The 23,148-nt window shown below is 40.3% G+C and overlaps 1 protein-coding gene and 1 long non-coding RNA gene across 2 annotated transcripts in view; both read right to left on the bottom strand.

Moving 5' to 3' along the window:
• The window catches only part of LOC139710083 (organic cation transporter protein-like), a 73,995-nt gene extending 52,741 nt beyond the window's left edge, over window positions 1–21,254 (bottom strand). Inside the window, exon 1 of the mRNA XM_071622027.1 lies at window positions 21,105–21,254. Coding sequence (XP_071478128.1) covers window positions 21,105–21,254 — 150 coding nt within the window. The remainder of the gene's footprint in view (window positions 1–21,104) is intronic.
• On the bottom strand, window positions 5,865–7,321 carry LOC139710093 (uncharacterized). The gene is made up of 3 exons (XR_011709428.1): window positions 7,221–7,321; window positions 6,617–6,761; window positions 5,865–5,906 (listed from the first exon to the last, which is right to left on the bottom strand). It is a non-coding gene; the product is annotated as an uncharacterized lncRNA (long non-coding RNA).
• Window positions 21,255–23,148: the final 1,894 nt, after the last annotated feature.

The following is a 23,148-nucleotide window of genomic DNA, read 5'->3' as shown; positions in this document are numbered from 1 at the left end:
TCTTGGTGGAATTTGAATGTGGGAGCGATGATGAACTGAGTGATACAGTACACACTAGTGATGATAACGATGATGAAACTAGTGATGATGACCCTGGTGAAGTTGGAGAAATAGATGTTGCTGACGAGCCGCACGGCCGGGCGCAGGAGGGAAACGCTACGGGCGAGCTAGTGGGGAAGGCCCAGGGCGGTCCCGTTGAAGCGGACGAACTTAGTGGAGATTGGCAGTACGAGCCCTTGCCACACGGCAGGCCAGGGGACAATGTTGGTGACGCAGGACCAATACCAGGTAGACTTCAAAATTTAGATGGGTAAGAGTGTTTTTTTTTTTTTTTTTTTTTTTTTTATTCTGAACTGAAAATGAACCGAGCTTAGTGCTGACTTGATCTCGTACTTCAGAGCAGCAGTAACGTTAGGCCTACTGAACACAGCCCAGTGCAGTCGCTGTAAGTAGCGCAGCGTCTGGTCGGGCTACGTATTATCAATCACATCACACTCACTCCTATACAGCCCAGTCGCTGTACGTAGTAGGTACGTCGCGACAGGTATTCGCACAGCGTACTTACAGCGTCTGGTCGGGCTAACTCACTCCGTACTCCCGTTCACAGCTCATCAGCATTCTATCTAGCAAGAGCTAGGTACTGCACGATCCATTCATTACTTCACCGAGTCCATCAAAGTTTTATCACTATCGATGAAAATCGCAGTGCTCTGTATCGTTTATTTTATCACCAGATAGGCCGGCCGGCCTAGTCAAGACTTCGACTTAGCCGATGCCCGCGCATTGATTGCGTGGTATCTAGCATTAGCGATCCACGTACGCCGAATGTTTCGCGAATTTTTTTTTTTTTTTTGATTATCTTCGCCAATTTCGCGAACCTGGTGCTTTTTGCGAATTTAAAAACACGAGAAAATATTAACGTTCTTTCCGTATATATTTCCTTCTTCCGTGGTGTACTCCACAACCACGAATTTAAGCACTCGCGAAATTATTGGCAAGTCCCGATTCGCGAAAAAATAGACTCGCTAAATACATGTACAATATGTATATGGCGTACACAGCTGTAGTACATGAACTACCGAGGAACTGCCGATATATTGTACGTATCAAAGAGGTACGAAGCTCGGGCTTCTCCGCTCTTTGATACACGGAGGCTAATGCACTGCGACATACGCGGCCGGTGATGGGCGCATGCATGTGACTGATCGACTACGAAGCACCATCGTACAGGCACTAGGCCTGACAGCTTCTGTATTCGTGGCCTAAATGGCACGTAACAGACTCTATTTAAACGAGGAAATGTGTGATTTCACAGGAGACTTGAAGTAGAAAACAATTTTATTTCATTTCTTGTGACATTCTGATAAATAATGTCTTGGGATTTTGGGGTATGAGCCTCGACATCACGCTCTCATCGAGAGCATACATAGGTAAGCTTTGGCTGTTCACACACAACCTAAATTGGTAGGCAGGACTAATAAGAAGCTAGTCCAGATGGTGTCACCCTGGACTAGTGTTATTCTAGTAATGCTAGCTTGACTTGCTTATTGGACTACCGTGAAGTTAGTAATGACTACTGGACTTGGTAAGCCAAGGCAAGTAATGACTTCTGGACTTGCATAATGCTAGTCATGATGTTAGTTAACACTGCTGGACTAGGGAAATCAAGCTAGTAATGAGCATAAAACTACTCATCATGTTAGTAGTGATTGCTGGACTAGTTAGGCAAAAGATAGTCAAAGAGTGCTGGACTAGCACAAAGCTAGTCATGTCTGCTGAACTAAGTTACTAGCTTTGGATTTCCATGCTAGTCATGACTGCTGGACTAGCATGAGACTTGTTATGGATGCTGGACTATGCTGAGTAAGGCTAGTCATTGCTGCTTGACTAGAAAACGACTAGCTTTAAACTAGTGTAGATGGTGTCAAGTTACACTAACATAGAGCTAGTACAAACAGCTAGACTAGCTTATTGCTGGTCTGGCCCTTTTGACTAGCTTTCACCAAACCTAGTGCAGCATGCGTGACAAGCGAAAGCTAGTCAAGGTCTCGGAGATGAATCTGAAATGAAATTACATGTATGCAAATAATGTAACTGTGACGAAAATACATTAAAACAAAAGCAATAATATCAGGTTAAAAATCTCAAATTTTATTCATCCAACGAATGCAGCAAATTAATGTAGACATCATGAATATCACAAAGGAATCTTACATAATTGAAAAGAAATTGAATTGCAGCATTGAATAAACAAATGAATATACAGGGTTACATAAAAACACTCAATGCACAATGGGAAGCATGAAATAAATCAAGAGTCAAGCTCTACAACTGCATATCTCCTTATATACAACATTTATATAAAATTGAACCCGTAAATGGCCATGTGTTGTGAACTTGCAACCCAAAAGGGTGGACCAAAAAGAAAAAAAAAATATGTTATGATTCATTGTTATATGAGCTCATTAAGCACATGAAATTGTGACACGGCAAGTGATAGAATTAAAAAAACATGAAGGTGCGGGGGAGGTGAGGGGGAGAGGGGAGAGAAACGGTACACATAAAGTCTATGGGAGCGATTTTTTTTTAATTATGTGAATAACTTTGCTATACTAGGAACTAGGCAGTTGATTTTGGTTTTATCTTACAGCTAGGACAGGTATAATAATCCAACTCCAAATGCATTATAAATTTCTCAATGATAATTATCTCAAATCAAGTCACAAAAGCTTTAATCATATGACCAAGTCAACTTAACACTCTGAGAGCAAATTTATTATCATTCATAATTTTGGTATAATATGGGCTACAAACTTGATTTGAGTCTTTCTCATCCTTCTCATTATTTCAGCTTCATAACGCATGTTTTATTGTACAGTGTATTAAGAACTATAAATTATATGTGGCTATACAACTCGAAATCTGTGTCAAGGAGTAGCCGCAAGGCAAAGTCTGAAACTAAAGCAGAAATTCATTCCCAAGGATTGTGTACTAAATGTACAGTACATGTATTTTGGAATTTAATTAGAGAAATCTGACTCTGGTTGCTTTCTTACAAATGATTATAACATAGGCATATAGTAATAATTCATTGAGATAATGTGTGTGGTTCCTATACAATTTCGTTATCACAGAGTATATTTCATAAACTTTCACACACAAACACATTACTGTCCATAAGAATAAGATGTAATGAGGCTTGCAGTGATGTAACATCCAATACAAATGTAGGTACATGTGATGTATTAATCTGATCTAAAAATACAACAAACGGAACAAATTCTCTAAAAATTTCAGATTTTGACTTTCTTTTTATATCATGCCATTTTGTACAGAAAGGATGCATTTCTGAAGGTGGTATCAAGGTATGAAATCAGACTAGTACAAGACCGATGTTAGTACACAAAACAGTCTGTCCAAAGGGGTTTTCCGAGGTATTGTCATGAACAACATTTCATGAATATTCTTTATCTTTAAGGTATCTACTTAAAACGTATCTTGACTGTAATGCGTTCGGGTCTGGAGAGCAAGATTTTTTTTTCCTCTCTTGGGGGCCCTATCCTCTGCCCCCCCCCCCCCCCCCCCCCCCGAGCTCTAAGGAGGTTATCATAGGTATTGAGGCATTGTCATGAACGTATATTCTTCACCTATAAAGATATCCACATACACCATATCTTGCCTATAATGCTTTTGGATCTGGAGCACAAAAGTTTCTCCCATCTTCCCTTGCCCCCCCCCCCCCCCCCCCCCCCCCCCGGACCACATGCTCAACATGAACAACCTTGGGACCCTACCCACTAAGGATGATCCCAACCAAGTTTGACTGAAATCTGGACTCCGGTTTGAAGAAGATGGACATGTGTTTTTTCCCCTTGGCCCCCACCACCGAAACTTGGGTCTTTCCATGAACAAACTATATTCTTTATAGGTAAATGTATAGATCTACAAATAACATATTAACTGCATTGTTTTGGGTCTGGAGAAGAAGATTTTAAAAGATTACCCCCTTTTTCCCCTTGGGGCCGTCCCCCTGGGCCACATGCTCCACATGAACAACTTTTGGTCCCTACCCCCTAAGAATGATCCCCACCAAGTTTGGTTGATATCCGCCCACCAGTTCTTGAGAAGAAGATGAAAATGTAAAAGTCTATGCACGACGCATGACGAACAAAAAGCGATCGATCGCAATAGCTCACTCAAGCCTTTGGCTCAGTTGAGTTTAAAATAGACACAATGAACATTACCCACTTCACTAGCAGTTGTTAAGACCACATTTTGAAAACAGTACAGGGATCGACCAGTCTCTGTCCTAAAAATAGATCAATTTTTTTTTCACCAGAAAGCCAGTTTCTGACTAAAGGCAGTTTATTGTGTTACTGATATTTGATCATCTAATATTCAAATTAAATATCAACTAGCACTAATTGACAAAAAACTTCTTCAAATGGGAGCAATTTGAAACATTTAACCAAAATAAACTAACAATTATACCTCAAATGACCTTGTTTTTTTGACTTTTGAGGCTTTGACCCTGTCATGTGACTTCAAAGTGTGTCATAAGGGGAAAGTTACCATAGTGCACCTATTATCCAAGTTTGGTTATGATTGAAGTTCAAAAAAGTTACTGAAACTGTAACAGATGGACACATGGAAGGAAGCATGGATGAACATACAGAATTTGGATCGTTATGTGTCATCACAATATTTGGTGAATACTGCCAGTTGTTTGGGAAAATAAAATCTTCCCTATAATAAGGTTGTTTTCAGGGCAGCTTGAAGTTTCAAAACAAACTCTTTTCATCGACGAACCCTGTTCTACTTTTAGTGTTGAAGTGCTGCAGTACGTCCTGGTAACAGCTTCATGTTCAACTACAGATGAGCCTGATGAGGATGACTCTTCAACAAGAATGTAAGTTCCAACTTCAGAGGAGCATTTAATGTATCTCATAAGAGGAAAAAGCAAGGATATGTACGTAGGCCTATACACCGATGGTAGCTGTCTCTTCTCGTTGGGCTTCTAATCTAACGTTGGAATTGTGTTCAGTCAGGGGCTTGGTGGGAGCTGCAACTACTCTCTCTCTGCCTGAGTTGATGAGTGGTGTCATAGCTCCTCAAGGTCTCCAAACGATACTCAATGAATCCCGAGATCCTTGTCATACAGGTACTCCTGAAATATAAGAATGCATTGTAGGTCAAAGCTTTTTCTCGAGTCTCAACAAATTTCACTTTGGCACAGAGTTGACTATAACTGATGAAGATCTGATAGCAGTAGAAATACATGTAGTGGCATTCTTATGGAAGAAAACGAGAATAGGTTTATAATAAATGAATGGCGCAACTGGCATGTTGGAGCTTACGTTACATTATGTTACGTTGGAGTTTACGTACATCCAACCTAAGTCATGGAATCAGACCAATCTGCACACAAAATTTATTAGACATCTATGAACATGTACATAAAAAATTATCAAAAGCCCCCACATTGCCTGTATATTTGCCCAATGATTTAATTAAGACATACAAGATGCAATTAATTTCCCTGTAAAGGCCCTTTTTTTTTGGGGGGGGGGGGGGGGGGGGGCTCATGACCATATCCTGAACAACTTTGGGTCCTTGCCCCCTAACTAAACAAGGATGATCAACTCCTAGTATGGTTGAATTCTGTCCACTATCTCTGGAGAAAAGTTGAAAATGTTCAAGTTTTTGAAAGCTAGATGAATAAGATACAATATACCATGTATGTCACTTAAGCTTTCTGCTAAAGAGGGCTAACAAGTTGTAGATCACATAAACTTATGAGTATAAACTTACATATCCTTGTGCACCTTGTGTGGTGTCTCACAAAGTGGGGTACTGCATCGTAACTGCCTTGGCTTCAACGCGTCTTTTGCTCACTACTTGGGTATCTGAATTTAAAAAGGAAGCAAGAAGAATGTTAATCATATTCTACGAAGCAAATATATAACATCAAAAAATTGACCCTCATTTCAATCTTTTAAGGGGCTGAACTATTTTCATGTTTTTTTTCTTGGCATTAATTTCTATTGCTATTCAGTACCGCTGTTTCAAGTACATTTATTCATGTGCTTCTTACACCAAATATCAGTTAATACAAATGAAAATTTCATGCAGATGGGTTAAGTGTGGATGTGCACAGTTAGTAGAAAAATACAAGATGTGATTATCCATCGAACTTTATGGCAAATCAATTTCCATTTTTTTATTCATCATTATTATAATTATATCATAAGTATTAGGACTATTATCATTTACATGTGGCCCAATGGGGCTACCAAGAAAATAAGTCAGCGCGGAGTCTTGTAGGTACACTCTGTTTACATGTTTCATACAAGTATATCAGTCTTTATTTTTAAGTCTATAACCATCACTTCATTTACCACGCTATACTTACCGGTCCCTTCATTTTTTTTTTTTTTTTTTTTTTTTTTTTTTGGGGGGGGGGCACATTTTAGTCTGTTATTCTCTATATTTGAGAAGACAAAAACAAAAGTGAACAGGCAAATTAAATGGTGCTATATTGCATGGAAATGTATAGTACAAGACATGACAATGGGAAACTGGTTTTCCAGACCAGTATTCAAACAATTGAACTTACGCTGTACAGTTTTCTGCTTCCATTATCAACAAGAAATATGCTACGATGATCTGGATAAGCAGGTGTCTCCTTGGAGCAGTCAGAACTCCTTCCATCAGCTATTGAAGTATCTCCTCCCCCTTGGAGTGATGTGTGTGTTGAATTCCTGGGCAAATAAGTAAAATTTAAAGGTTTTACAAATCATACAAATTATGGCATGAGGATAATAGGTCCCTCCAGTTTACATTATAAACTTGAAGTGCAAAATCATTTAATATACATATTTGCCATAAGCAACGTTCAGCTCTTCTTACACAACTCAAGACTGACCATAACATGGTTTTCACTTCTGTCGATACAGCAAGTACACATTTTTCTTAAATACGAGTACTAACCTCTCAAGGCTTTCATTTTCAGAGAGAAGGACAGCTCCAAAACTGCTCCATGAAGAATAATTAATACTTGAAAATCATTTCTTCAAACAAAACAAAACCAACAAAGCTTTCAGTCTCTTAATGTAGCCTCTTATGTAATTACTGAGACTCTAGAATGTAAAATAAATGTGAATCAATTTCAAACTAGTCTCCCTTCATTAATCATCGTGGAAAACAACAGAATAGCTTACAGCAGGGTTAGTGCAATGGAAGTCCATATCTCAGAGGCTCCTTCGCTGATGTTGGCCCGGTGTTTCCAGCATTCGTCAACCCTGCATTCAATGGCTAGTCGTTGGCCACATCTGTTACATATTCTTCAATCTGGTGATCTGCACCCTCGTGGTGTGACAGAGACTGTACAGCTATCAATCTGTCTTCATTCTCCAAATGATGACCCCTATACCGAGTTCCTTTAAATCACCATCACTCCCGAAGAACTGTCATGTTACGTCTTTTTATCTGGAGGAAAGCATGAAAACACAATGTTCAGAAATAGATTTAGAACTCATCTCCACAAGACAATATGCAGTTCCGTTTTGTCCACACAAATACTAAGTGTGCATCAATAGAAAAGCTAGTAATTACTTTTTAGCTACATCGATCAGCATATTTAGAAAGACCCAAAGATGATCTCTGCCAAATTTCAATGCCTAAGGTCACCTGTAACTTTCATAAAAAACAATGTTCAAATATAGTACCCGTTGTCGTCTGCTAAAAGGGGGATCGATCTCCATGATGTGTGAGCACGTTGATCTTCAGCTAGAAGTGTGATGTCACAGTGGACTAACACTTAACAGTGCATGCATCGTATTTCTTACTTAGATGATTGCCACACATGACGTGGGAGTGCAATAACACTATGGTATTCTCCCAGCTGTGTGGATGCTTGAATGTGGTGGCAAATAAAAGTCCTTTTTACTACATAGGTCATCACAATTATACAAATCACCAAATTTCACCATTTTTTTTTTTATTACTGTATCAATCGAGATCACCTTCTGGCAACACAGTGTCAGTGATTCGGCTGTCGACTCAATAGCAATGTAGAGTTTCTAGACGCTTCTAGTCTATTGCATTAACCCTATTTCAACTGGGCTATTGGAGACCAAGTTTTTACGGGGGGGGGGGGGGTCAATTTGACCCCCCCCCCCCCTTCAGATCTCGGCCGCCGATCGCGTGATCACCGCAAAATGTTGCCTGAAAATAGAGCCGGATGTCAACTACAAGATTACATGGTCATACAATAGAAAAAATGTTGATTTTATATTTTTGAATAAATTGCAATTATGCAAATTTATGCATGAAATTATATTTTTACATATAACTCCAACAAAAAGACTGAAGGATTGCTAAATTTTTGTGTCAGAGTTCCTCAAGACACATCAAACAATTTTCTTTTAAAAAAATAGCGCAGTCGAAATCAGTTTCTTTTGTTTTTTTATTGTTTTGTTAATTTTTCATGTATTTTACTGTTTTTTCGATCTTTTGTTTTCCATTGTTTGTTTGGTTTTTTTTTCCAAAATTTGTTGCAGGCACTTTTTCAAGCTTATCTACATTAGAATTGATTAATTTCAATGGTTAAAAGTTGAAATAATTTAATTTATATCAATTAAACAAAAACAAACAAACAAACAAACCACAATTTGCATAGGATTTGCACATAAATCATGAATTTGAGCTGTTTTCAGGTTGACATGTATATGCAAAACATTGCGTAACTTCAAAACGGTGTACCCGGACATCGCAAATTTGGTCTCAAAATATGCGGGAGACTTCAATGAAAAAAGTCATGAAATGACGCGGCAAAATCTTTGCGCGTTGCGGAATCGTGGCGTGAAATGTCGAGAAGGGGGTCAATTTGACCCCCCCCCCCCCCCCCAGTTAAAATACTAGTAGGGTTAATTATAGCACAGCTTTATATACGTCGATCTCTAACCGTGGTCTAAACTCGACTAGACGTCTCCCTCTATATACTTTACAGTGATCATCTCTGTGTGCATGATGCTATGCTTGTAGTCCATGTAGAGTTCATACCACTGCACTGTAGGCCTAACGTTAGGTCTATAATACCGCAATGAGAACCGGACCTAGGCCCTAGGATATAGCTTATCCTGGAAAACCGTTCAATGTAGGCCCTAGATGTTTAACAGTGGTCTAGGTTCTGCTTCTACTACGTTCTAGGGCTAAATCGTGATAACGGTCCCCTCTCATTCTGCGTGTGTGTCTCCACTAATGCGCAAAGTCTATGGAGGTTGAAAGAAGTCCCCAGCTATAGCGGTGAAGGGTGAGTGGGGACCTAACCGGAGTTCTAGACTACCTACTAATACTAGTTGGGCCTAACCCGTTAGTAATAGTAGGCCTATTTCGCGTTAATGCTGTTCTAGTTGGAATAGAATAAATGAGTAGAGCCTACAATTAACGCCAACGGTTGTGAGACTTGTTTAGACTAACGGTTAGACTTTTACAGTTATAGAGTAAGCCCTACCTCGGTAGAACCCCAACTTAAGTACATGTACTATGTAGACTAGACCGTGTCTAGTTCTATTAGTTTCTCTACCTAAGATCTAACATTACACTGTTAGTGTTAGTAGTTAACGTTAGGCCTACGACTAACGTTCTGGAGAATTTAGACTCAGAGTTTAGTGTGTCCCAATATTTTCTGAAACGCATAATGTTAACGTTAGAACTTTTAGAACTCTATTGATCTATTGATGATCGATGTATCGCTCTATAGGTGCCTACAAAAGTACAAGTAGCCCCCTAACACAGTTACAATGTCAGATGTACAATGTCAATGACGGTTACATTCGTCACTCATTTTTGTTAATTTTGGAAATCATAACCTGGTCTAGACTCTATTTTGTTTGAAAAATGCGTTTCTAACGTTAAAAAGTTAAAGACTTTATAGGGTCTAGTCCGCGAATAGGCCGAGCCCCATCCCAATATGCACAAAGACTCAAAGTATTACTGTAGTATTAGATCCTAACACCTAACAGTTGAGTTTCGGCCTCGGATTCTAGCTGTTAGGTGTTAGATCGTAAGGTAACTGCGACCAGCCCCATAGCTAACTGTGTACACTAACGTTACAAGGAGCGTCCCGGGCCCGGGGTTATTCGTAAGGTAACTTAGATGGTCGTTTATGGAGAGGTAGACTAGCCCATAATACTGGAAAAACTCAACAAGTGGGTTATAATTAGATCGATCTATGGTTTGCTTACCTTCAAAAATGTGAATAATATCTCCGCCCCACTCCATTTGAAGACAGACATTTTCTCACGTCCATTACATCCAGGCGCTGATTCTTACGATTGCGCACGCACGTAAATCCTATGCATACATAAATACACGCACAGCACATCGTATACACATGCACACAGTACGTCCACGTACAGGCGACGCGTCGCTCAGGTAAACCTTCCCGCGCCCAAACCAGGGGAAATTGCGGCTGGTGATTGGCTTAAAGTAAACACATGACAGGGGAATTCTCAATTTCTATTGGCCTAACCAAATGCATTCAAATATGTATTCACTGGAATTCACCCTAGTTCTACCAACTTGACTTACTAGTTCACGGTAGTTCCTTCAGTTTTACTAACATGCGCTGTTTTCGTAAGATCAACGAGTTTATGATAGTTTCTCCACTTCGACTAGCTTTACACTAGTTCCTCCACTTTGACTAATTCTTGGCGTATACACTGCAAACTAGTACAGCATACAATTTTATGCTAGTCAGACTTGATTGACTAGCTTTGGGTTAGTAAACCATGGCCTGATTTAATCCAGCAGAGCATTACTAGCTGCATTGCCGCATTTTACTATCATCATGTTCGTATAGCAATTTTTACTAACCGTGCTCGACTAGTTTAATGCTAGTCAGGCCAGGAATTGACCCATTTAGGTTGTGTGTGTTGTGTGATACTTCCGGGTTTGCCTTTCATCCCATGACGTCATGGACAAGCCCCCAAAATAACCACGGATCTTCCGATTGAGCATGATTCAGGATACAATTTTTCTCAGCAGCCGTTCTCCAAAACGCAATTTTCTAAATGGATGAATTAAAGGCCGCTGTGTTTAACATGCTCTATGCTTGAAATGGGGGAATAATCCAACAAAATATGCATTTCCTTTAGTATTCTGCTTTAACGGTTTCATGCAGCATCTATCTGATCTTATCCCATACAATTTACAAACCACATTGTCTTTTTTTTGTGTGCACTCCAGGAGCCCCGGAACCATGGTGTATGGGGGCTGAAGCCTACCGCTATGGATAGGCCCACGTTTGGGGGTCTGGAGGAAAAGATCGGTTTAAAATTGAAAAAACAAAAGTTGAAGGAAAATCACAACAGTGAACAGCCATGGCTTTCCGAAGGTTTCACTATTGACCTTGTAAATCGCTGAACCCCCCCCCCCCCCCACGTTCGCAACCCCCCCCCCCCACACACACACACACAACCAACCCTGCAAACAACAGGGCCCTGTCTTATAAAACTTGTGATAGAATTCAATCACAATTCTCTTGAAAGCTGCAATCAATCAGTGATTGATTGCAGTTTTCCGTCTTAATTTCAATCATAACTTTTTTATAAGATGGATTTGCATTCAGTCGCAAGGTTGTGATTGATTTGAATCAATCACAAGTCATCATAAGACGGGGCCCAGAAACAACAACGAGCAGACTAAAAAACAAACGAACAAACAAACAAAAACATTCCCGGTCCCCGCACCCTTGGGGCGAAGAGCTAAATCAGTGAGCTTGTTCGCAAAGAAACCACTTGCCAGTCAACAATAAGCCTTTTGCTTCGAGTACTATAGTACTCATACACTGTGTAGAGCTAGTTCCATTTTTACGTACACTCACCGCGCACCAGTGATCCGCTGCTCCCCCTATGAACACGATACCAATGCTGTGGAAAGCAGTATGTACGGACATCACACACACGAGTGAGAAGATAATGATCTGATATCGGCCGAACTCACCGACAGTCAATAAGATGTCGTCGAATTTCATGTTGACAAGTACGTTTGAGTGGATTTCCTATCTAATGTTTTGGCGAGGACTCTCGTTAACGAAAAAGAACTTGGGTTCTGGGTTTCAGATTTGAAGTTGGTGCTTCTAGCAGACCAACAAGCTTAGTGGGAGGACAGTGGTGGTGTATTGACGCGGTTTGATCAGCTGAGGGCGTTCTTCTCACTAGTTATTGAATTTCATTACATTTCGTTTTTGTCGAGTTTCCATTGACAAGACATTAGGCGCTTTCACATCAGCCCGATAAAAATCCAAGCTCGAGATATTTTCCGATTTCCCAAGTCAGAAAATAGCGCGCTATTTCGAAACATCGGGCTGATGTGAAAACGCCTATTGAAAATTTAGTGTGTGCAGACTGAACGGAAAACATATTTCGTGACACAAAATGGATCTGGATCAGTCTGGTTTATTTCGGAAAATTGATTGAAAATTGAATGTAAGTGACTATAAATGGGAAACATAATTATGCGGGCGAACCTATTAAGAAAAGCAAACGCTTGCAGGGGTAGGTCCCCAGAAAAGAAGTCAAAACATACGTAAATACGAATGCTGCATGCAGTACACCTGCAAAACTACTTGCCTTTACACGCACGCACGCGCACACACACACACACACACACACGGGCGCAAGAGAATTGTAAAAACCACAACAACAGCAGTCCTTTAAGGCTGGATCCAAGGATTTACCCAAACACTCCTTTTTCCTCGATCCTTGTTGCCGTACCTTAGCTTGCTTCCGTCATGTTTTGTTTTTGTTTTGTTTTGCAATGTTTCGCATGAGTGAGCAAGTCTGCCAGGTCCGGTGTGAAAGTCTCTTAAAGTACGGTGAACGAGACATTAAAGATAATAAAAAGTTTTGGTACCTCAAAAGTTTCCTTGTCTTAGTTTGTGTTTCAGGTTAAAGTACCTTTCATATAACTAACACTGTGAGACTTACTCGCATGTCTTAGTAATCATGCAATTAACTGCGACCAGCAGCCCCATACGCATAGCGACCAGCAGTCCCATACGCATAGCGTAATCGGGCTTCGCATTGTAGCATTCAGGGTCATGACAGATTTAGTATCGCAGGATAAATGTCAACTTAAAATCCCAAAAATTCTTCAATTTGAAGACTTACCAATTAAGGTGAAGTATTGAAAACAGGCTTCGGGCAACGTTTGGTTCTGCCTATAGTCCCTTTCTGTTCGAATTGATGACTGAATGTGACTCGGCCGAGAGGACCTTGGGAGAGCTACATACACTGAATACTACAGCCAGTGCATGCGAACACATCACATGCGCACAAATTTCAAATCCATCAACGGATAAGATCTTTGTTCTACTTGTTCCTATTATACTAACCGCACCCATCCAGAGCTAATTTTAATTCAATGTTCTCATAATTTGTATTAAATAGTGGATGTCTTTATTTCGTGAAACAGTAATTATCAGAGACGTTTTTCATTTTGCTCAGAGACGTGCGGTCTTTGATCTTCATGCAGATTCTTACATATTAATTTATTGGCCATCCTTCTTTGATTTACCTCTAATTCAAAGATTAAGATACATAATTTCACAAATTATACTGATTGGCAAATCTACGGAATAATAGCTCTTATAAATCGGCACAAACACCAGGAAAGTTTTGGTTATTACTCACATTTTCTGGATTTATGGGCATTCGCGTCTCTGAACTGTGCCGACTCGATTCCAGGATATCGCGTCAGTGCATAAAATAAGCACGGAAATAAAGTATCATGCAGTGCGTAAGTGTCAGATATTGGAATATCCCTTCAGAGATTTTCAATCAGGGACATTCCTTTTGATCAGAGACATTCACCAATATGGGTTTTCAACCAGAACTAATTTTTGTGGACAGTGTGCTACTAGAGTTGCCAATCATCATAGTCGCCTGGCTCACACTGATATACTGATCACCAGGTTTTATCTCAACCATAACCCACTTTCAATAATGACACAATTAACCAATAGAACATCTCTGATGGTTATTCAGTATAATTTTCTTTAATGAGCCACCACGCGATTATTTCATACAGCTCACTCACAAATTTTGATGGAATGGTAGTATGAATAAGACGCTAAATAAATACGGCCTTACATGTTTTTATAGTCACCCTGATTTTTGGGGGTCAAGGGAAAGACAATTCATTCAGAGACGTTCTTTTTCAGTCATAAGTGAATTCAAGAGTTCCTGATAAGATAAATGATACACACGTTCATGGCAGAAGTACTTGATTGAATAGTTGAAGTGTGTGGGCTTACTCACAAGGAAAAGCAAAGCTGTAGAATTGGATTGGAACAAAAATTACGACGTGTGATTCTGGGATTTTTTCGTAAAATATGCATTTTTGTCAATCTTTTCAGCTTTAAGGCATTATTTTTTCAAGGAAAGCAGTAACAACTATACAAAGTATATATTTTCTGAAAGGCATAACCCTCCCCTACCAAATGATACCTAAAACTATGAAAAACACCCCCAGGTGACAATACAAGGGTTTGAATATCGCAAAGCCCGAAAATGGCCGATTGTACATCGTTCATAAGTTTTCACCCATATACATATATAGGGCCTAGACCTAGTCTAGTACAGTAGTAGTAGAATATCTAACGTCAGAATTAATCTACGCTAAGGTAGGGCCATTGGTATGAATGATGGGATGACCAAACTTCGACACATCTTTCAGGCCTGTCAATCTAACGTGAGGCCCCCTTCATTGTAAAGAACGCAATATTTAATCCACATTTTCTCAAAATCTGAACATCTAACGTTACGTTAGATCCCACTTAATTTCTGGATGTAGCACTAACGTTAGAATACCTCTGGGCTCTAGGAACCTAACGTAGACCAATACTAACGTTAGACCCAGTACTCTAGTAGACGTCTTGACTATTTAGATTCTAGTAACAAAATCATTCGGTTTGATAGATACCTAAATGGAAAACAAAATGTTAGACTACGAATGTGTTAAAGAAGAAAGCTTATTGACGTATCGCGATCGCAGTCGAATTTCCGCAGTTGAATTTGGTGTCTATTGATTAACGTTAGACCTACAGACAGGGTTCGAACTTCGTCCTCGTGCACGCCAGTTTACCGTACCGGTAGGACCCTACACGAATGATTTATGCTAAACAAAGTCAAAGATCCATCAGAGGTAAGACAACTACGTCAACAACAATGGAAAATGCCATGGAAGCATTTGGTAGCACATTTTATACCTAAAATTTGATGATAGAAATTATTCTCTCAAAATGAAGATTATTTAAATTTATTGGACAAAGGAACCCTAAATGAAGTTCGGACTCAATGCACCGCTAGTGTTATGGCCTATGCTGATATAATGGCAAACAGGCTATGCTGCGCTACATTATATGTGTGCAAAGACAAAGTTGCGTACAATATGCGATCAAATCCGTGAAAATCATGCACATCGTTTATGATAGTAAATAACTGGTACAGGAAATAATTAACTTAAAAGATACTTACCCCTGCTGACGAACTTAGCAAAGTCACCATCATAAATTCAATATCCGTTTTAGCCCCAGACAGCATCGAAAAACTGACTATCGTGATGACAGAGACGTTGACGACACCGCGCACGCAGCGACAAATTTCAGGTGTTAGAACTTGCAACCAATGAGATCATCGGAGTGCGAACACGTGATCTTCTCTCGGGGATGATGACATAGGAGGTTCACATATTTCAGAAATGTAGCAGTGTGATTCTATTAAAATGCCGCTTGTTTATGAGTTCACCTGTGTATAATCTATGCATGCCTTCTTCTTTTGTTTTACTTCCTTGAGCCCCAACTCATGCATTCGCATAGTGACTCTGCCATATCATCATCCTTGTTCATTCCAATTTGTTCTAAATTTTGAAAATATTCTTATTCTTCATCCCATATACTGAAACTCTGTCCTCAGTATAACTAATTTATAGTTGGTCAAATGTAAAAATCTGAGAATCATCCTGAGGTCTCCTTTAAAGTCATATGTTATACATTACTAGTACTTCTCTACGGCTGCGTTTATCAACTTTCCCCTTTTTAAACGACTTTCGAAAGTCCTTTCGATAGCCCTTTCCATAGCCCTTTCCATAGCCCTTTCGAAAGCCCTGTCCACTCCCTGTACTATTAATGTGCCGCTTGTTTTCGTCGGCTGCATTTATCAACTTTCCCATGTTTAAACGGCTTTCGATAGTCCTTTCGATAGCCCTTTTGAAAGCCCTTTCGAGAGCCTTTTCGAGAGCCCTTTCCAAAGCCCTGACTGCCTGTACTATTAATGTGCCGCTTGTTTTCTAAGAAGGGACGGCGAAAAGCAATTACCATCATAAAGACATATCTTCCTTTGAGAGTGACAAGTCATGATACAATGCCACATGAATCAATAAATTGTCTTCCTATCTGTGAGGTAGCTCCAGTCTAGCACATATACTTCAAATATTTCTGAGTGGCGGCATGAGACATGGGATCAAAGGGAATGAGACTGTTGTTACTCTATTTCTCAAACCTTGTTGGTGAAAGAAACACCTCCTTGTTCCAAGCATATGCGTGCATTACACACAGCTGTATGTATACACCTGTGTACACGTACTCGGGTGCACTTTACGTGGCGCGCGTCTTTTCAGAAACCGGAAACGCATGGTTGCGTAACCGCAGTAGGGCGACCTAAAGGGCTTTCAAAACAGCTTTGCGTTTATCAACTTCGAAAGGCTTTTACAAACAGGTTTCTGATAACCTGTTTAGGAAACCTGTTTGGATCGTCACAACTTTGGGGCTTTCGAAAAGGCTTTCCTAAAGAGCTGTCAAAACAGCTTTGCGTTTATCAACTCGTGAAAATTCCTTGAAAGCTATTTGGATAACCTGTTTCTGCTGAGAAAGGAGAGTTGATAAACGCACCCTTTCGTAAAAGGCTTTCCTAAAGGGCTTTCAAAACAGCTTTGCGTTTATCAACTCGTAAAAATTCCTTGAAAGCTGTTTGGATAACCTGTTTCTGCCGAGAAAAGGAGTTGATAAACGCAGCCTCAGATTGTTGGAATTACTGAACATTATTGACATGGGTCGGTGCTTTCCTTATATCCTTATTTGAACAAGCATTCAATTAGTTATATTGAGTAGGCCTACAGAGTTTCAGAATCTATCGTGATTGAGAAGAAAAATAAGAATGGTTTCAAAACTTATTACAAACAGCAATGAATAAGGATGATGACATGCAGCCTCACCATAAGAATGCATGAGGTGGGTCTCGAGGAAGCGTAACAAAAGAAGAAGGTATGCATTGATTATAAACAGGTGAACTTGTAAAGTAAGCTGTATTGTAATGGAATTACAGTGCTACATTTCTCAAATATTTTTTGTTGAACATGGACCCTGGTAGGGTCCATGGTTTAAGATTCGTCAAAGTATTTTGTTTCTCTGCTCACGGACCACAATGAATTCCACAAGCCTATACAATGGAGCTGTCTATTTGTGTACAACATGACGTGAAATTATCAAAATCGTCTGGAAAGCCCCTTTAAGGCGGAACCAAAGGCCATCCTGAATCCGAAGGTACGGACCAAGGAAGTTTTATACATGGAATTCCAACTGGCTCTAATTATTCAAACAATTGTCAAATTTCTATTGACGTACAAAAGAATTCCACAGGTGCACTTGTGCCTTTGATGATCGATGTTGGCCATATTTTGCTTATTTATTTATTTGAAAAAATGAAATTTCACTTAATAATAAAGCATGTAAAACAAAAGTCAATTCCGTTCAGAAATTTGCGCGAAAGTGTAAATCAGAGCTGTATTATGTGAATATGTTTAAAACTGTACCATCCTGGAAAGCTGGTTTTATCACTTTTCGACTAAATTTCCCCAAATGAAAATAACATGTAATAATCTTCAAGTATAATTCTTTATTGATAGATATATCAGATTAGTGCCCGCGTATGCCCAGTCGAGTAATTTTCATCTTCATTTCAGCATTTTTTCCTCTATTTCTGTTCGCGCATCCTCGTGTCTGTACCACCTATAGCTTTTATAAGAAGGGAAAGTAATTACCATCACAAAGACATATTTTCCTTTGAAAGTGGCTGGTAATTATGCAATGAGACACGAGTCAATTGTTACGTATCGGCGCGGCAGATCCTGTTTGGCACATGCTTCAAATATTTTGAGCGGCGGCTTCGAACATAGATCAAAGGGAATAACTCTGTTGTTACTCCATCTCTTCAACCTCCTTGCTTGGTCCAAGTTGGATAGGGTTGGGATTTGGGTTGCGATGGTATTTTAATCTACGTAGGCCTACATGGAACTCTTTCCATGAAGTCCTATAACATGTAAGGCCTATCTGTTTCATTCAGATCAGGGAGGTGTTAGATAAGGAGTGACATCTCTTTGCAATTTGAGCAAACATAATGCGAAGGTTCTATCCCATGACAGTTGAATGTTTAACATTTCACTGGTTTTGAGGTTCAATGCTCCAAACCGCTCTCCCTAATAGTAAAGGCCACGTCACATCAGAGACCGTCAAACCTGTTTATAGCGACCATTCAAGGGAGACGGCCAAAAAGTGGTCGTCAGAGACAGGTGGCTGCTATAGATATAGAGTCGTTAACATGGCTTTTCTCTCGTAGTGGAAAGTGGCCGCTACGGCAAATTTGATTGTGTAGTTCGTGACATATCTGACATTCTTTGTATTCATAGCTATTCGTAGCGATCCGCAGAGATACGCTGGAGCCGATTTTTCTTGTTTTTAACATGTCAAAGGGTAAAAGCGGTATCTCATAGTCATAGAAACGATTAACATTTAATCATCTTGCGCAAATTTGTCAAAGCAATGTACAATTCTGATCAACACCACGGCTGTGACAAGGGCATTTTTATGCGGCACGGAGCATTGGGCTTAGAGCTATAGGAGCTCTATCGACATCAAATGTCTTGGTGTTATTGACGAAACGCTAAACTTTAAACACCACGTTAATGCTACAGTAAAAGTCGTGCAACAAATGCTCGGCATGATTAGACGAATAAAACATTTATTTACTCCGAACCAATTAAGCAGATTATACTGGGGGGTTTTTCTACCTCATGCAATGTACTGCTCAACTCTTTGGTCTTTAAGATCCGAATTTAATCATACTACTATAAACAAATTGCACAAAACGTGCTGGTTATGGTTAGTGGATATACTTGCATATATGGGATACCCCATCTGATCAAGTGTTACAAAACCTCGGGTGGTGCACTCTCAAAACACTATTTAAAGGCCGTGTCACACCAGAACGCGGGCTTGTGGCGAGGAGGTAGTTTCCAGCACGTAGAAGATTTTCAGCGGGCGAACAAGAATGTTTGCAATTTTCATTCATGCCTTGTCATACCGTACGGGGGAACTTCTGCGGCTTGACTTGCGGGGAAACAAATTTACTCCAAGGAGCTCTCCGCAGTTGGTCCGCACCTGACAGTATCTAGCGCGTAGTTGCCCGGAGGTGCTCACGCAAGTCCGATTTAACCGCAGCCAAGTTTTGAGCATGACCAAAACTTGTTCCGGGTGGGTCGCGGGAATGCCCGTAGAGGTCCACGCAGAACGCCAGTAGGAGACCCTTAGCGGCTGTACTTCCCAGGCAATTCCCACGCAGGTACTTCGCAGTCCCGTATGCAGCCAAGATAATGAAATTCTGTGAGATTTCAGCCATTCCATTAGAGGAATTCCTTCACTAAGTTGTCAGCCCCCACGCGACTGGTACAAAGGTCACACAGTGTACTCGCAAGTATAACGCGTCCAGCAAGTAAGACACATGCGCTGACTCGCACAAATCCTTTTCCGCCCTCAGGAATGTCCGGTATGCTAGAAAATCCCTACACGTAACAAGCCCGAGTAGCTTGCCCGGAAAGGTGTGACAGGGCCTAAACACGGTTGCGGGTAAAAAAATATGCGTGCGCACCTCCGGGCGACTACTTTTGAGATACATGCTAGGTACTGTCATGTGCGGATATCTACGGGGACCTCCGGGTAGTCAAAATTGTTCTTTGCAAGTCGCACGCAAGGCTGGTGTGACACGGCCTTTACATGATGTACAAATGTACGTGTGAATAGCAATGCTCCATCAATATTGTGTGAAAGGTTTTGCTTTAACGACAATGTATCTTTGCGGATAACTCGCAATTCAAACAGAAAATTATCAAGGAAGCCTATGTGTAAAACAAATTTCTCTCAAAAAAACTTTCATCAATATCGGAGGAGAACTATGGAACTCTCTTCCTGATGAATGTCGAAATGCAAATTCGCTTTCAATATTTAAGAGTGAGTTGGGTCGTGTTACATCTCTACTGTAATGTCAAGCTAAAAACTGTGCGTACCCCAGCTCAGTGTAACATCTCGCCACAGCCATGTCCTTTACGTTGCATTTATTTTGTACTTGTCATGTAATGTTGCCTTCTTTTAAGCTCTTGCCGCGCAATGCACCTATATACTCAAACATTCATCGTAATTACAAACCTGCATACACACACACATACACACACAAACACACACAAACACACACACACACATACACACACATGCAACGCACACATACACACACACACACACACATACACAAACATATAATACAAGCATCTACATAATCATAACTCTTCAGTACACTACCATAGCATTGGCAGATCTGTAATTTCAGTTGTTTTTTAATTGAATTGAAATTGTGTTATTTCATTGCAGTTACATAAATATTTATATATATTGATGATCTTACAGTTCATTTACGATGTCTGGTAATGTCCATTGAATTGTTGTATTCAGTTTTGATTATTGTTTAATGATTTATATATTCTGTAACATTTTACAGCTAAATGTGAAATATTATTCATGCAATTTTGCGTATTCTTAATGTTCTGTATCGTACATTTTATGTGTTGTTTTAAAAAGGGAATTGCTGAAAACCAGACCTTGCTGAGCAAGCAACCCTTACAAAATATGTGAAATCAATCAATCAATCAATCAATCAATCAACAGAACCCCTGTCGGTAAAATGTTAGGTCAAGTACACGTTGCCTCTTGAACTCACCGCGCACCAGTGATCGGCTGCTCCGCCTATGAACACGATACCAATGCTGTGGAAAGCGTTGGGTATGGTAATCACACACACGAGTAAGAAGATAATGATCTGATACCGACCGAACTCGCCGACAGTCGATAAGATGTCGTCAAATTTCATGTTCGCCAATCGTTCGACCGAAGCCAACTTTCAGAGCAGATTTCCGACCCACTGTCTCCTGGAGGACTCTTGTGAGCTAGAGAGGTCCGGAGCTTTCAGATCTGGAGTGAGTGCTCCTGCAGCAACCAATAAAATGCTCTCAAGATATCATGCAGTGGGAGGCATAGTCTAGCGGGCGACGTATTTTTAGCCTGAATCAGTCCTTGATTGCCAGTCAATAGAGGGCGCGACGGTGTCGAAGTCTAGTCGACTAACTAGACATCCACACACAGAACTCTAGTTCTGTGCATCCACACCGTCGCGCCCTCTATTGACTGGCAATTAAGGACTGATATAGTCTAAAAAATACGTCGCCCGCTAAACTATGGGAAGCACTGAAGTAGAGGTCAGTGATGGGAAGACAGCAAGAGGGCTCACACCCGTAAATACAATAGAATGTCCCAGACCCCTTCACAAATAGACCAAAATAAATGAAGAAAAAATTGATTAAAAATCAATGATGTATTTTGGCAAAAAACTGAATAGCTGTAAATATTGAGTATGAATTCCTCTACAAACTGCATTTTGGTTGGAAGGTGAAAGTTTTTCTGATGGAATTTGAGGGGACTATATTTCATTGGGTACGCGTACGGAAAATAAGTGATTTTTTGAGTGACAAGAACTCGTAGTTTGGCTTTGTGGACCCCTGGACAGAATTTGAGCTGAAGAACCCACCCTGAAAATTTGACGGATGAAAGGGCGTATCTCACTTATCCAGGTTAGTGAAGCTGAAACACCTCATTTCTCCAAGCTATTTTACAGAATTTTTTGAAATTTGATTTCTAACACACATCCCTATGGGGAAATATTTATGGGTGTGAGCGCAAGAGTCGTTGAATGACGCGGTTTGATCGGCTGAGGGCGTTCCTGTCAGGTGGTCTCGCACCTGTTAATAACTATACTGTACTAAAGTGTGATGACCCCAGAACCATCTCTTCACCTGCTGAATACTAGTACACTGCGATGAATGGGGGAAGGGGGATAAAAAAAAAAAACACACCTTAGAAGTTCAAAACTGCAAGTTTAAAACTATTTATAAATGTGGCTGATGTGGGAAATTCTTTTGCAACAAACGCCTTAATTATGAGGATTGACAGCGCCTTTTTTTTTTTTCTTCTTTTTGATTTCGGGGACGACATTGTTTGCTGAGGCGTAGATTCAGAAAAACACTTACATTTGTGTGTGTGCTTTATTTTGTAAAGGCCTCTACGCGGATTTCGACAGTTCGAGGAGAAAATTAACCCTGCAAATTTCAGGACTGGAGTGAAATTCTAAGCTGGTTTACCTAGATATGAAATACTTTCGTGTATCTTATAGAATATTTCATTTTGTTTTTTTTTTTAATTTTAGCAAGTGTGTCTAGGGAAATTGTTTACAGATGTGAAATTTAGCTCGTAAGGAAAGGAATTTCTGTCGGCGACCATGCGTGCACCCGGCTGCATACCTGTGTATCATTATTGTGTGGCCGATAAGCCAGTTCTGAATTAAGTCAGTGTGGAAATATCTCATGCACTGTGCACACCTGTACATTTTTTTTCTTTGCTTCCCTCTCTCATTAGGCACTGCACTCGTTTGCAAAGCGACATAATGCATAAGCTCGCAAAACAAAAGCTGCGTTCAGACGGAGGCAGTTTTGGTCGGAGTAACTTCGGAGGAAGGGTCGGAGGAAGCTTGGTCGGAGTAACTTCGGAGGATAGGTCGGAGTAGTGCCTGTCTGAACAAGGTCGTGGTAACTTCCTCCGATCGGAGAAACTTACCACGACCTCTTCCTCCGAACGAGATACTCCTGAGTTTTCTCAGGAGTATCTCGCTACCACGACTAGCCGGTAGGAGTAAATTGCCCGTGCGGACAAGC

The sequence above is a fragment of the Diadema antillarum genome, unplaced genomic scaffold (genome assembly GCF_040938485.1).
Source record: "Diadema antillarum isolate AM-2024a unplaced genomic scaffold, OU_Dant_1.0 seq00001497_RagTag, whole genome shotgun sequence".
Lineage (NCBI taxonomy): Eukaryota > Metazoa > Echinodermata > Echinoidea > Diadematoida > Diadematidae > Diadema > Diadema antillarum.
Note: the sequence above shows the minus strand (reverse complement) of the source record. Positions and strands in the feature narration are given on the sequence as shown.